We start from the raw sequence: 15,153 nt of genomic DNA on the forward strand, positions 1-15,153 counted from the left end.
TGCCTTAAACAGAGACGTATGTACCACATAACATCTAACATATGGGATGAAATGGTACAGATTAAAAAGAAATAAATATGTATTCAATGATAGATCAGAATAATCAGCGGAATAAAATGTTAAATGTATGCTGAGGCTGTACAGAACTAACGAACAAGTATGTAGCGATTGTGCTGAAGAAAGTCTACTTTGCTGGGGTACTGATTAGAAGGAATACTATATTCACGGTATACTTTTAACTCTCATGCCCCTTTATTTGACCATCCATTTATAATATTCAGGGTAGTTCTCCATCCAGAACTGCACAAATATTAATAAAGAGAGACACAGTCATTACAGCAAAAGTTACACGCTGGTGTAGACAACAACTTTTTTGCTTGCTGAATGTTTTACCTTGTTGCACATTACCGGAAAACCTCAGCCTTGAATCAGTGAAGCACAATAATATTACTTAGATTCAGTCCCTTCTTATAAAAAGGAAGGTAAAAACATATATCATGCAAATAATAGAACAATATTTATAGGGATATGAATCCTACAAATGTTCTTATGCGATTCAGACAGAGCAAACCATTTTAAAAAAGTTTCCAATTTACTTCTATTATCAAATTTGCTTGCTTCCCATGATATTCTGTGTTGAAGAGATACCTAGGTAGGCATCTGGAGCACTTCATGGCAGTGACATTAAAACCGCTGCCATATAGTGCTTCAGAAATGGGCAGGCTCCTAAGCTTACGTTCCTACTTTTCAACAACAACAACAACAACAAAAAACAAGAGAATGAAGAAAACTTTATAATAGAAGTAAATTAGAAAGTTGTTTGTCCTATCTAAATCATGAAAGAAAATGTTTGGGTTTCATATCCTTTTAAACATGTTAGAAATATTTTTGCATCAAAAAAGTTACAGGGAGGGGGCGGAGCCAACTACTGAGGGAACAAGACGTGCAATTCATCAGCTCCCAAAGATTTCTTAGTTTTAGAGATATAAAATAAGCATTTTTGCAAAATTTTCATCCTATGAATATCTCTAGACTGGGTAGCTATAGAAGAGATCAAACCGAGGATAATATATAGGTTTAATCCGGTATCTAACTGAGCTACAGGCACTAGCAGTAACCACGAGGCATCAGGGGCTACCGACCCTACAGACGCAACTCCAAATAGGAGATCCGTGTGACTGTACAGCTAACCATGCAGGATTTTTACTCCCAGATGTGGGTGCTACTTGGTAACTTCGCAGAAAAGGCACAGCTTGCCCTTGACTACCCAAACCCTGCAAAGGATACTGATATCGCAGAGAGAAGAGTACGTGCGGCTGCATTGACTCCTTCAGCAGTTGCAGATACTGGCGACATAGCGAGCTACAAGCTGAAACCTAACAAGGAGTGTGATATGCCCTCTGTGACTTCGCAAGCTGCAACATTACCAGCCACTAATCCTCCTCTGAAGAAAGCGGCTGCGGTGATTCTCTTGGCGCAAGAAGAGGTGATTGCTACATTATATCAAGGTATGCCGGCTTACTCCCTTGCTACCCCACGCGCGGATCCTATCCCAGCACTAGACTTCTATGCAAGGCAGGAGCGAGCAGAGCTGTGTACCCTTAAACCGCAAGTAGCTCTATTTACATGGTATTTTAAAGCAGCATGGGGTCACAGAGCATGGGTACTTGATGCTGTTACATCTGCGGCCTTAACGGCCCTCTGCTCTAGATCTTGCCCTTTGAAAGATGTCAGAAGGTGGGCATATTTATGGAGACATACCAGAATTGGAGTGGGCTAACTGTCAGCATAAGCACGGTATACAGAGGTTGCAGATGCGGCGCTCTGATTTAAGTTGGTGCTGGCTAAACTACTGACAGGTTGCTTGGACAATAAATCCGGAGCTGGTAATATGCAATGATAAACTTGGCTAACACACATCTCCCTCTTTGCCTGAGCAACGAGTTTTGTCCCTATTACTGTGACCGCCTCCAGAACATTACTATCTATTTATAATACTAATTGAATGTACTATGGGAGTGTGTATATCTGCTTATTTGTACCTCGCCATGATAGTGCTTACACAGATCTTCATGCTTAACTTATTGTTTTGTTGGTCTCTGCGCATTTGATACGAGTTATTGCTGTAAAATATGATAGGTGCATGCAATGTGTGTTATATTGGTGTATTCCTTCTGTTGTTACTACACTGTGATACTTAGAGATTCTACTGAGCTTTGCCCCACTACAGCGTGGACGTGGCCAGCGGCCGAGGCTGCGTCCCAACATTCTTTACACTCCATCAAGCAGTTGCTCTGTGAGGCCCAGTTGTTTGCTTGCTTTTTTTTGTACTGTCGCAGTTTCATTGTTGCTACCCAGGTTACACAGTTTAAGTAATCTATTCCTGCTCCAACTTCAGTTTTAGATTCTGTATTGCTCTGGGGACAACCTCGTACAGTTATATGTGTTATATATTACATTGGTCCCACTGTAACCCCCATAGTCTACTTTTGCCCTTACATGTAATATCCCATTGTGAGTTTATGAATATACCAGTATGACGGTGCCTGACATTAATATTTTGGTACTAACACTCTTCAGCCATAATATGTTAGCTCTGTTAGTTTTATTATGACAGATCCTATATATGATTTCATTCTCTGAGCTATGTGTCCTGTTCTCATGTCTTCTGTCACCTCCTATTCACATTTATATAGAAGCTTAATAGCTCTCCACATACCAGTATATGTAACATATTCAACTGCCTATTAGACTCTTATCTTTACTGCCGCAGGGCATAGGGCCCGTGTCCTGTGGCAGATTTAATTTTTCCGTCACTATCTTACATATCTTGACCTGGTAGCAATTGGGTTATTATAGTGACTATGTGGATTTCCATGTCACAATTTGTGGAGTTAAATCTGCACGATACTAGTGCTTCTATGGCTTTCTTTTACACACCGCTCAGTGTTTTGAGCTGACTGCAACTATGAGGTGTACTATACATATCACAATTACTGGGTAAGTCATGTTTACCGTTAAGTACCTATGAAAAGAGGAACTCCGGTTCAACAGACATAATGACCTCCGTACCCCCCCCATACTATAGAACTCAGGATAGGCTGGATTCATCCTGAGTCTTTAAAGCGGTTTTTCTCGTCACACAACCGCAATTAACCTATGGTTTTATATATTCTTTATATCATATATATACTCTAGATTGCTACATGCTTTTTTTTTTTCTTTTACACTGGTATATAGAGTAATATCAAAGAAAATACAGAAAATATGAGGTTTACTTTTAACATATATTGCATAAATGTGATGTAACAGATATGACTATATATTGTGGCAATAAGATGGATATGTTCTTTCTGTGTATATGTGAATGACATTTGTACAATACTTTCTTTGTTGTACTGCATATTTAACCTCAATAAAAATTATTTAAACAAAAAAAAAAAGTTACAGGGAAATGACAGAAAATACTTTCTATGTTTGCGTTTTTTATGTTCCATATATGTTTCTTATTGTCACTATAGCTTCAATGAGAAAGGCACCACCAATTGCATGTGTATACAGGTAACTTCTTAGAACAAAATGTAAGTGTTTAACCAGATTTCAGTGTTGGGCAAGTTTGCCTAGTAAACAGGCTTTGTTCCTGGCATATTTCAGTATGCTATACCTGTATTTAGCTTTTTAATTTACCATACATGTATGTAGCTACACATATAGCATTTTATATGTACACTTCCAGAACCAAAGAGTATCAAGCAGGATGGTGCAGGCTAGAGCCCAGCCTTCCCCACGTGTATAATCATTCACCCATTTGCAGAAGCTCGCCCGTAAACCACCTTTCTATCTCTCCTTCTGAATTTCGACACCTTTCAAGTTTACTTTATTCAACTAGCACTGTAACTTACATATATATTACATATATTTTTATTTGTATAGACAAACATGCATGCATCTTTATTGGTATACTTACAGGTATGTATAGTTGCCTGCCTTTATCTTTGGCTTATCTTTATTGGTACATCTATTTCTATTCACATATCATTTGTATATATATATATATATATATATATTTGCAAAGTGCCTGTCATCCTTGTTTATTTGTAGAACACTATGAATGCATTTATCTTTATTTTTCAGCAGCAGGTAAGCATGTGTCTTTGTCTGCATAGGACAGGTAACACATTTATCTTTATTTGGTGCCTGTAATAACTGTATACCCCCAGCTTAATAGCTTTGACTATATTTGTATGCATCTCCTTGAGTGAAACAAATTATTCATGCATCTTCCCTTCTATAAAGAGAAACATTCACATACGTAGATCTTATAGGGCCATTATAGTTATAAAATTACATGCTATAATTAGTTATGTTGCGAACCTAAAATTTTGCGTTCGCGAACGGCGAACGCAAACTTCCACAGAAGTTTGCAAACCGGCGAACCGCCATAGACTTCAATAGGCAGGCGAATTTTAAAACCCACAGGGACTCTTTCTGGCCACAAAAGTGATGGAAAAGTTGTTTCAAGGGGACTAACACCTGGACTGTGGTATGCCGGAGGGGGATCCATGGCAAACTCTCATGGAAAATTACATAGTTGATGCAGAGTCTGGTTTTAATCCATAAAGGGCATAAATCACCTAACATTCCTAAATTGTTTGGAATAACGTGCTTTAAAACATCAGGTGTGATTTTGTATTGATCAGGTAGTGTAAGGGTTTTTTTTTTTTTTTTAATGTACACTACTGTTTTAGCAGATATGACTTGCACTGGTGTGACACTGTGCCCTGGCAGGACCTGGAACGCACACGTGTGAGGGAAACTGACTGCTATTATTTCACAATAAAAAAGGGTTTGTTTTTTTAAATGTATGTACACTACTGTTTTAGCAGATATGACTTGCACTGGTGTGACACTGTGCCCTGGCAGGACCTGGAATGCACACGTGTGAAGGAAACTGACTGCTATTATTTCACAGTAAAAAAAGGTTTTTTTTTGTTTTTGTTTTTTTTAAATGTACACTACTTTTTTAGCAGATATGACTTGCACTGGTGTCACACTGTGCCCTGGCAGGACCTCAAATGCACACGTGTGAAGGAAAATGACTGCTATTATTTCAAATTAAAAAAAGTTTTTTGTTTTTTTTAAATGTACACTACTGTTACACCAGATATGAGTGGTGGCACTGGGCAAGTGGGCACAGTATACGCTGTGAGCCTGAGCTGGCAGGCAGGCTGCAATTAGATTACACAGGGGAAAAAAAAAAAGCAGACTGATGTTCTAGCCCTAAAAAGGGCTTTTTGGGGTGCTGTCCTTAAAGCAGAGATCAGATGAGTCCTTCAGGACTGTAGTGGACACTGAATACACTAGCCTATCGATTTCCCTATTAAATCAGCAGCAGCTACACTGTCCCTCCTCTCACTAAGAATGCAGGCTCCGAATGAATCTAAAATGGATGCTGTCCAGGAGGTGGGAGGGTCTGGGAGGGAGTGTCTGCTGCTGATTGGCTGGAATGTGTCTTGTGACTGTGAGCTACAGGGTCAAAGTTTACTCAATGATGACGAATAGGGGGCGGATCGAACATTGCATATGTTCGCCTTCCGCTGCGAACGCGAACATGCTATGTTCGCTGCGAACTATTCGCGGTAGAACTGTTCGCGACATCACTAGCTATAATTTGTTAGAGCATGTCATTTTCTCACTAGCGATGCTGCATTGTTATGTGTTTAACCCCCACAGCTGGGTCTAGGACTAGTGCTGCTAATTAAATCAATGGCAGTTTCCCCTTGGGACTAGCAGTTCTCTGCGGTTCTCAAATGGTAATTAACCTATGTGTTTAACTATGGGCTGAACACATAGCATTGTAGCTTACTAGTGATAAAATTGCATGCATTATGGCAAATTAGAGCATGTCATTGTCTCATTATAATGGACCTTTAAAAAGGGATAGTAATCTCCTTTAAAAATTACAAGACATTTCTTTTGTGTTGCTATAATAAAATATCAGCTCAGACTAAACATTTTAAAACAAATTAACATCTTTGTGACAGCTGTTTTTCAGTAGCCAAATTGTACCCACGGCTTGAATCTGTTAGTATAGAACACATTGCTTTGCAGTTATCAGTTAAAAGCCAGTTAGGACAATATATGTAATTTTATATACAAATCTAAATATGTTACTGTCCGTTTAATGTATGATGCAGTGCATTTATATATTGCCTTAAAAACACCCATGCATGCAGGCACCACAAACGTATACATAGTGATGCATTGCAGGAGGAAACACAATGAATGAAAAGAATGCTTGTTTTTATTTGAGAGTCAACAGTGGAAAAAGAATCTCTCAAGTTGCTTATAATCTACTTATCTGCACTTTCCATTGCAAAAGAGATTTTAACAGCTTCATTAATTGCCCAAAACAAGCGGAGGAAATGAAATCATTGTTTGGGATAGTTATTCCCATTTTTGTTCAACCCCTGTTTTAAGTTCTCACTGATCGGGCTGACTGATTAGTAGACCTGACCAACTTGGTATTTTCTGCGGATGCAAACTGTAAGATGGTATCATCATCTTAGCCTGGCTGATGTTCACAAAATGTTAACCCTTTATCCCCTTCTAGCACAAAATAGTTCTACACATAGGACTGAATGAGAATAATGCCTATACAGAATACATCCAACAACTGGAAATGGGAAAATCGCACACGGTGGACCCCTATCATTATGTGCAGCTCCACAATCTGTATTTTACTGTACTGTTTGTACTTAGGCATTAAATGCAAAGGAGCAAGTACTACAGCACCCACAAAATTACTGAACAAGCATAACATTGCTACAGACCATATCCTTTGTAGGCTGTGCCCATGTCTTTAAGAGGAATTATGCTACATTTCAGACAGAACTGAATAAGTACATAGGACATACAAATACTGAATTAAAAAATGTTAAACCTTAAACATGTGTTTTGTTGGGATTTTTTTTTTGGGGGGGGGGCGATAAACACACTAAACAAGCTAAAAAAAAGACATCTTGGTCCCTGTTCCCATTCTGTAAGTTCCCAAGATATTATAGTACATGTGGATTTAATTAACAACAATGAGAAGCTGCAGGAATTACGTTAAAAGCAGATTTTTTTTTCATGAAGCATGACAACTTTAACTATTAGTTAGCAGAAGGAAACCATCATGTGAGGAATTGTACCGACTTCTTAAAAAGGAAGATTCTAAGTTAGTAACTCAGTTTTTAATTTAAATACTTCAATATATAAAACTGTGACAAATGCATCATATGCTCCCACACAAATTATAATAATAAACCCTTTCCCCAAACAAAAGGAAATGTAACAATCTATTGTAACCTTAGCAGAGCAGGGTTAATGACAGCTTTTCTCCTCATACATAGAGTGCTGATGGGAGTATGCAAATAAAATGTATGCAAATAATAATGGTAATCAGGAAAACAAAAAAACACAGTTGAGATGGAGCCATCGGCAGCTGTAATCTCCAGGGGTCCAGTAAAACCGAAGAGCCTGCAAGGGAGAGGGTGTGGAGTAATAGAGACCGGTGTGACACAGAGATACACCTCCACAAATTCTGCTCTTACTTTCTATTTCCAGTTAGAATAAAAACAATGTTGTAGTACTTTGCTGGAACTTGCCCAGTAATTTCATATCTTGGATAGATCTATTGAGCTCTAGGGATTCTGCCAATGACACTGATGTGCCACAGCTTATATTAACCCTGCATATTCCAAAAGGCTAATTATGCTAGTGACTCCGTTATGGGATGTAATGGTCATCTGACTATTAGCGTAAACAACTGTTTAAACCCTGTGCATCATTACATAATTTAAAAACAACAGTAAACACCCACACGAAATGCAAAATGTGTGGAAATAAAAATACTTAATGGCTCAGTGATTTTAAAAATTTACATTGTAAAGTATAAAAATATAAAAGTACATTTATAACATTATATATATATATATATATATATATATATATATATATATATATATATATATATATATATATATATATATATATTTATATATATGTACTCTTATTTTTATTGTTTGCGTGTCTCAAATAGTGGTACATTTTTAATCTTTATAGAATTAAGAGCATTTACTTACAAAATGAACTAAAATGTATTATTAATATTAACAAGAAAGGTGAGAATATATTTTACAGGTGATGGTGTGTTACATTATATGCAGTTGTGTGTGTGCAATTATTAATAACAAACTTTTAGACATCTGTCAGATTAAAGGACCACTAAATACAGTAAAATTACATAACAAGTGCATAATAAAAATACAATGCAATGGCACTTACTCTGAATATGAAATAGAGCAGTTGATTTTTTTCTGGCAATTTTTTTCCCCTCCCATTTCCAGCCCTTGTATCATATGACAGACATCGGCCAATTACAGACTAGTATACCCTGTGAACTTGTGCACATGTTCAGTAGGAACTGGTGACTCAAAAAGTGTGAATATAAAAAGACTGTGAAAATTTTTAAAATGGGGTAAATTCAAAAGTGTCTTAAAACTACATATTCTTTCAAAATCATGAAAGTGGAATTTGACTTTAGTGTCCCTTTAACTCCTTGTTGTTTTGGAATGTGAGATGCAGCACAGTGGTGAGAAGCATTGATCTAGTGCACTGGTTTCCAAACCTGTCCTCAGGCCTCCCTAACAGGCCAGAGTTTTAGAATTGCTTTGGGTGAGAGGAGGCAAAACAACCCTGTTTACTAATCAGCTGATTATTTCCCCTGTGCTCTTGTTCAGATATCCTCAAAATCTGACCTATTAGGGAGGCCTGAAGATAGGTTTGAAAAGCAATGATCTAGTGGCTGTCAGATTTTATCTTACAGACAAGCTTATGCTACAGCCCCTTAGTGCATAATGCTGTGGTCCCATCCCATTGCTTCAAATGCATAAATGCTCATACAGATAAATATAGGATTGACCTATAGTAAAACTGCACCCTCCCCACATCACCAACTTAGCCAACAAACTCCTGTTAGTCTAGTAACATTAATTAAATAAACTTTTTTTCACAGTTTGTTGAGCTAGTTCATAAACTAAATGCACTTTTACACTTCTATACCGTCTGAGGATCGACTTACATTATTAGTACTTACATTATTTCATTACAAACACTTGTGCATGAGTGACTTGACTTAAAATAATCGTATTGTCACACTTATTTTTCACAGCCACAATAAAGCTGAAGGTTATTTGGACAGGTAACATGACTTGGTAACATATCCATATAGTAATATTTTGAAACTCTATTCATCGATAACTCCAAATAAGTCAGAATTATGCACTCAGAAACAATAAAATTATGTCTATGCCCATAATAATTCAAATTCAATTATTTCAGGTGTTCTGTCGAAAACTCCAATTCATCAAAAACTCCAATCTGACGTCACTTCCAGTGATTTCATACATCTGATTGGTTCGAGTCTCAGTGAATGACAGGATTCACAAACAATCAGATGGGCACTGTAATCGCCTATCTTCACTATCTATTTTGCCTCCGCCTGGGGGCGAAGCCCCCCCTTGTAAACCTCTTCCCCCAAGGTTTACTTGGGGTGTATGCCAGAGGATCGTCGGTGCGCCCCCCAAGACAGGCAAAACAGTTAAAATAGAAGAGTCACTAGAAGTGACGTCAGATTGGAGTTTTCGAGGAATTGGAGTTCTCGACAGAACACAGGCCTAGAGTCTTCGATGAAGGTCAAATTTATGTTTCAATACACTTATAAAATATATATTCTAATAACACAATATATAAATAAGTTTGTACAGTGAATGATGAAAGCAAATTATACTATGTTGTTGGTATTAGCCAGAGGACAAACATGTATGACAGATGAGTGGGTAAAGAAATCAGTTCCACAGATATTCAGAAGCAGCCTCATGTTAGAATACATGTGACCTTGCAATGTACAGTGTAAGACAAACCCCTACATCAATCGCTGTAATAATAGTATAATAAAACACATCATAATAAGGTATGTAGGGTTATCTAGATATGCCATTTTAATACACTTTCCTCAGCTGATACTTGGTTTTGTACTGTCAATGTATTATACTTCTGTGCTGATAGCTTTATGAATTAATATTGCAGGTCAGGGAAAGTTAATATTCATTATATTATTATTTATAAATTGTTCTGTAATATTGACAGTGTTAAGAATGCCTAGTCCAGTAGTATTCCAGTACTATTAGCAATACTAAAAGAACATAATGATAATTTACTATCAATAAACAGTGCTGAGGAGATACCAAGCCCACTTAAATAATACCATGACCCACTGTTTATATCAATTCAGCATGATGTATACATGAATATAATAATTAGATGTACCAGTAATTTTAAACCTACTACATATATCATACTCAGCAATTTTAATACATAGTAATAACATAATTCTTTGGTCATATACTGAATCAGTTACTGAGTCAATGTTAATGTTAGAGTATCATACAGTAATCCCTATTAATTTTGTCATACTCGATACTATGTTGACATGCAGGAACGTGACAATTTACTTGTGACTAGTGATACTATTATTGCCAATTGGCAAGTGCTTGCCCTGTACTATGGATTTGTCAGGATGCCTGTGCTAAGATTACAATGTTTACTGTAAGCCCATGAGTTTATAACAAGGTTTATAATCTTTTGCAAAGCACTGCAACTCTCTGGCACGTAGTCCTCTTAAGTCTGTAACGGGACACTCCTACAGTACCAAACAAGAGGATAATGAGCACTCACCTTGATGATGCTGCTCCTCCGAGGTGCAGCTTTCGCTGCCTCCAGCAGACTGGCCTCAGTGACCCCACTCCTCCGTTCTCTTGTGCCCCGTCCTGACTCCGGGCATAGCTCACACCCTCCATCCAGACCCTCTGCCATGTTGATTAGAGACCGGCAACTTCCATTTCCAGAAAGATTAGAGAAAAAGCTGAGGTTTACAGCAAGCAGCTGGACTGTCACAGCGCCGGAAGAAAACACTGCCTAAGTCAGTAAAGCTGCCTCTGGGGCAACTGCATATCGCAGCAGGAGAAGGAAACATAAAGTGGCTGACAGACTGGTGTCTGAAACACAACGAGCACGGCATGAGAGAATCCACACACTGAATCTCCTGCATCCACACTCCTCCCACTGAATCCTCTTAAAGCGATATACACACAGCACAGAGAAAGCAATACCTGGCATTTTATTTCCAAATCTTCTTAAAAACAAGACATTGAGTAAATGTGAAGAGAGGGGTACACACTAACCCTTCACATATACGTTTCATGTGGCTCTCCACCCTTGATCACTGCATAAAGGGTCAATGCTGCTGCTACACCCCATCCATTATCCATATATAGTTGCTAATCACAATCCTGGTGTAAATAAAATCATTATGACAGACAACAACACTTTTACAAGCAACTCATGTAATAAAAAGGCACAAGTTAACCATTTCAGTAATCATTACCTGTATAATATTACTATTGCTTAATATCATATATTTAAAGAAAACTTATTTAAAATATTTAAATAAAACTTTTGTAATCATTATAATTATACAAACAAGTTAATACCAGACTCCATATTGGTACTAAAGGAGTGTCTATTTTCTAAAATAAAAATCCATTGCACTTCTTTTTCACTTAAAATTGTTTGCCTTTCACCCCTTTCCTCGAAATAGGCACATGCTCAATTGCCTGAGACTGTAATAATTTCGCATCAACATTTTGATGAGTTTGAAAAAATGCCTTGTAACAGGTGTAAAAGTGTTAGGATCCTCTATGTCCCTAACGTTCCAAAAATCTGTATATTTTTGTGTCCTCTTTGTTCTACCAATATATTGGATCTGGCACCCCCTACAGGTCAACAAATATATTACATGTGCACTGACACCATTTAATTTTATACCTTATATCGTATTTTTTACCTGTGTTACTAGATTTAAAGGACCAGTAAATACAGTAGATTTGCATAATCAACAAATGCACGATAAAAAGACAATGCAATAGCACTTAGTCTGACCTTTAAATGAGTAGTAGATTTTTTTACAAACAAATTTCAGTTATATGTCTATTTCCACACCCCCATCAGCCAATCACAAATGCATATATATATATATATATATATATATATATATATACACTCTGTGTATTCTTGCACATGCTCAGTAGGAGCTGTTGACTCAAAAAATGTATATATAAAAAGACTGCACATTTTGTTAATGGAAGTATATTGGAAAGTAGTTTAACCCCTTAACGACCGAGGACGTGCAGGGTACGTCCTCAAAAAAAAGGCAGTTAACGCCTGAGGACGTACCCTGCACGTCCTCGGTGTGGAAAGCAGCTGGAACGATCCTGCTCGCTTCCAGCTGCTTTCCGGTTATTGCAGTGATGCCTCGATATGGAGGCATCCTGCAATAACTCTAGATGGCCATCCGATGCAGAGAGAGCCACTCTGTGGCCCTCTCTGCACCGGACATCGATGGCCGGTATCGTTGGTGGGTGGGAGCCGACTTGGGAGGCGGGTGGGCGGCCATCGATGGGCCGGGTAATGTAGAGGGGGCGGGATCGGGGGCAGGGCCGATGGGGGCGCGCACGGGCACGCACGCGTGCACGGGGGCGGCGGGCGGGCACGTGCACGGGGCGGGAGCGGGTGGGAACGCTACACTACAGAAAATATAACTATGTATAAAAGTTTGAGAAAGGGGTATTTAATTTCAAGAAAATATAAATCAAAGGTATCTAGGAGGGGGTGGGGGGTTGGTCTTTGGTGGTCCAGGGAGCTACACTACAGAAAAGGGGAAAAATTAAAAAAATCAGCAATTTTATTCTAAACTGGGTACTGGCAGACAGCTGCCAGTACCCAAGATGGCAGCCATTAAGACAGAGGGGGAGAGTTAGAGAGCTGTTTGGTGGGGGATCAGTCAGGTTGGGGGCTAAAGGGGGGTCCTACAGAGCAGCATATGTAAATATGCCTTTTCTTTTTTTTACAAAAAAAAAGCCCAAATATAGCTTTTATTTTAGTACTGGCAGTTTCTGCCAGTACTTAAGATGGCGGGGACAATTGTGGGGTGGGGGAGGGAAGAGAGCTGTTTGGGAGGGATCAGGGGGTCTGATGTTTCAGGTGGGAGGCTAAGCTCTACACTAAAGCTAAAATTAACCCTGCAAGCTCCCTACAAGCTACCTAATTAACCCCTTCACTGCTAGCCATAATACGTGTGATGCGCATTTAGCGGCCTAAGTACCAAAAAGCAACGCCAAAGCCATATGTGTCTGCTATTTCTGAACAAAGGGGATCACAGAGAAAAATTTACAACCATTTATGCCATAATTGCACAAGCTGTTTGTAAATAATTTCAGTGAGAAACAAAAAGTTTGTGAAAAAGGGAACTTTTTTTTTTATTTGATCGCATTTGGCGGTGAAATGGTGGCATGAAATATACCAAAATGGGCCTAGATCAATACTTTGGGTTGTCTGCTACACTAGACTAAAGCTAAAATTAACCCTACAAGCTCCCTACAAGCTCCCTAATTAACCCCTGCACTGCTGGGCATAATACACGTGTGGTGCGCAGCGGCATTTAGCGGCCTTCTAATTACCAAAAAGCAATGCCAAAGCCATATATGTCTGCTATTTCTGAACAAAGGGGATCCCAGAGAAAAATTTACAACAATTTATGCCATAATTGCACAAGCTGTTTGTAAATAATTTCAGTGAGAAACCGAAAGTTTGTGAAAAAGTGAACGATTTTTTGTATTTGATCGCATTTGGCGGTGAAATGGTGGCATGAAATATACCAAAATTGGCCTAGATCAATACTTTGGGATGTCTTCTAAAAAAAATATATACATGTCAAGGCATATTCAGGGATTCCTGAAAGATATCAGTGTCCCAATGTAACTAGCGCTAATCTTGAATAAAATGGTTTGGAAATAGCAAAGTGCTACTTGTATTTATGGCCCTATAACTTGCAAAAAAAGCAAAGAACATGTAAACATTGGGTATTTCTAAACTCAGGACAAAATTTAGAAAATATTTAGCATGGGTGTTTTTTGGTGGTTGTGGATGTGTAACAGATTTTGGGGGTCAAAGTTAGAAAAAGTGTGTTTTTTCCATTTTTTTCTCATATTTTATAATTTTTTTTATAATAAATTATAAGATATGATTAAAATAATGGTATCTTTGGAAAGTCCATTTAATGGCGAGAAAAACGGTATATAATATGTGTGGGTACAGTAAATGAGCAAGAGGAAAATTACAGCTAAACACAAACACCGCATAAATGTAAAAATAGCCTTGGTCCCAAACGGACAGAAAATGGAAAAGTGCTGTGGTCATTAAGGGGTTAAAATTGCATGCTCTATATGAATCATAAAAGTTAATTTTAACTTGAGTGTCCCTTTAAAGGAATCACCACATTTAATAAAATCACAATTTACATTTGCTAGCGTTGTATTTGTAAAACAAACAAACAAACATTCGGCTAGATTACGAGTTGTGCGTTAAGGTAAAAAAGCAGCGTTAAGAGGTCCTAACGCTGCTTTTTTACGCCCACTGCTATTACGAGTCTTGCAGGTATATGTGTACCGCACACTTCTTTGGCCTTACTGCAAAATGACTTTCGTAAACTTCATAAAGTCTTTTTTCTATGGGACTTCCATAGTGCCGGTATTACGAGTCTGTCCTGGGAGGCCAAAAAGTGAGCGGTACAGCCTACCCTGTCAAGAGTCCTAACGCATTTAAAAGTCAGTAGTTAAGAGTTTTATGGTACAATGCTGTAACATAAAACTCATAACTAAAGTGCTAAAAAGTACACTAACACCCATAAACTACCTACCCCTAAACCGAGGCCCTCTCGCATCGCAAACACTAAAATAAAATGTTTATCCCCTAATCTGCTGCTCCGGACACCGCCGCTACCTACATTATATTTATGAACCCCTAATCTGCTGCCCCCAACATCGCCGACACCTACATTATATTTATTAACCCCTAATCTGCCACCCCCAATGTCACCGCAACCTACCTATACTTATTAACCCCTTATCTGCCGCCCCAACGTCATCGCCACTATAATAAACATATTAATCCCTAAACCGCCGCATTCCCGCCTCGCAAACATTAGTTAAATAT

General features: G+C 38.3%; 1 protein-coding gene across 1 annotated transcript in view; it reads right to left on the reverse strand.

Moving 5' to 3' along the window:
* The window catches only part of PLCL1 (phospholipase C like 1 (inactive)), a 607,815-nt gene extending 596,694 nt beyond the window's left edge, over positions 1 to 11,121 (reverse strand). Inside the window, exon 1 of the mRNA XM_053698739.1 lies at positions 10,780 to 11,121. Coding sequence (XP_053554714.1) covers positions 10,780 to 10,917 — 138 coding nt within the window. The 5' untranslated portion in view covers positions 10,918 to 11,121. The remainder of the gene's footprint in view (positions 1 to 10,779) is intronic.
* Between the last annotated feature and the right edge of the window lie 4,032 nt (positions 11,122 to 15,153).

Source organism: Bombina bombina, chromosome 1, assembly GCF_027579735.1.
Source record: "Bombina bombina isolate aBomBom1 chromosome 1, aBomBom1.pri, whole genome shotgun sequence".
Taxonomy (NCBI): Eukaryota; Metazoa; Chordata; class Amphibia; order Anura; family Bombinatoridae; genus Bombina; species Bombina bombina.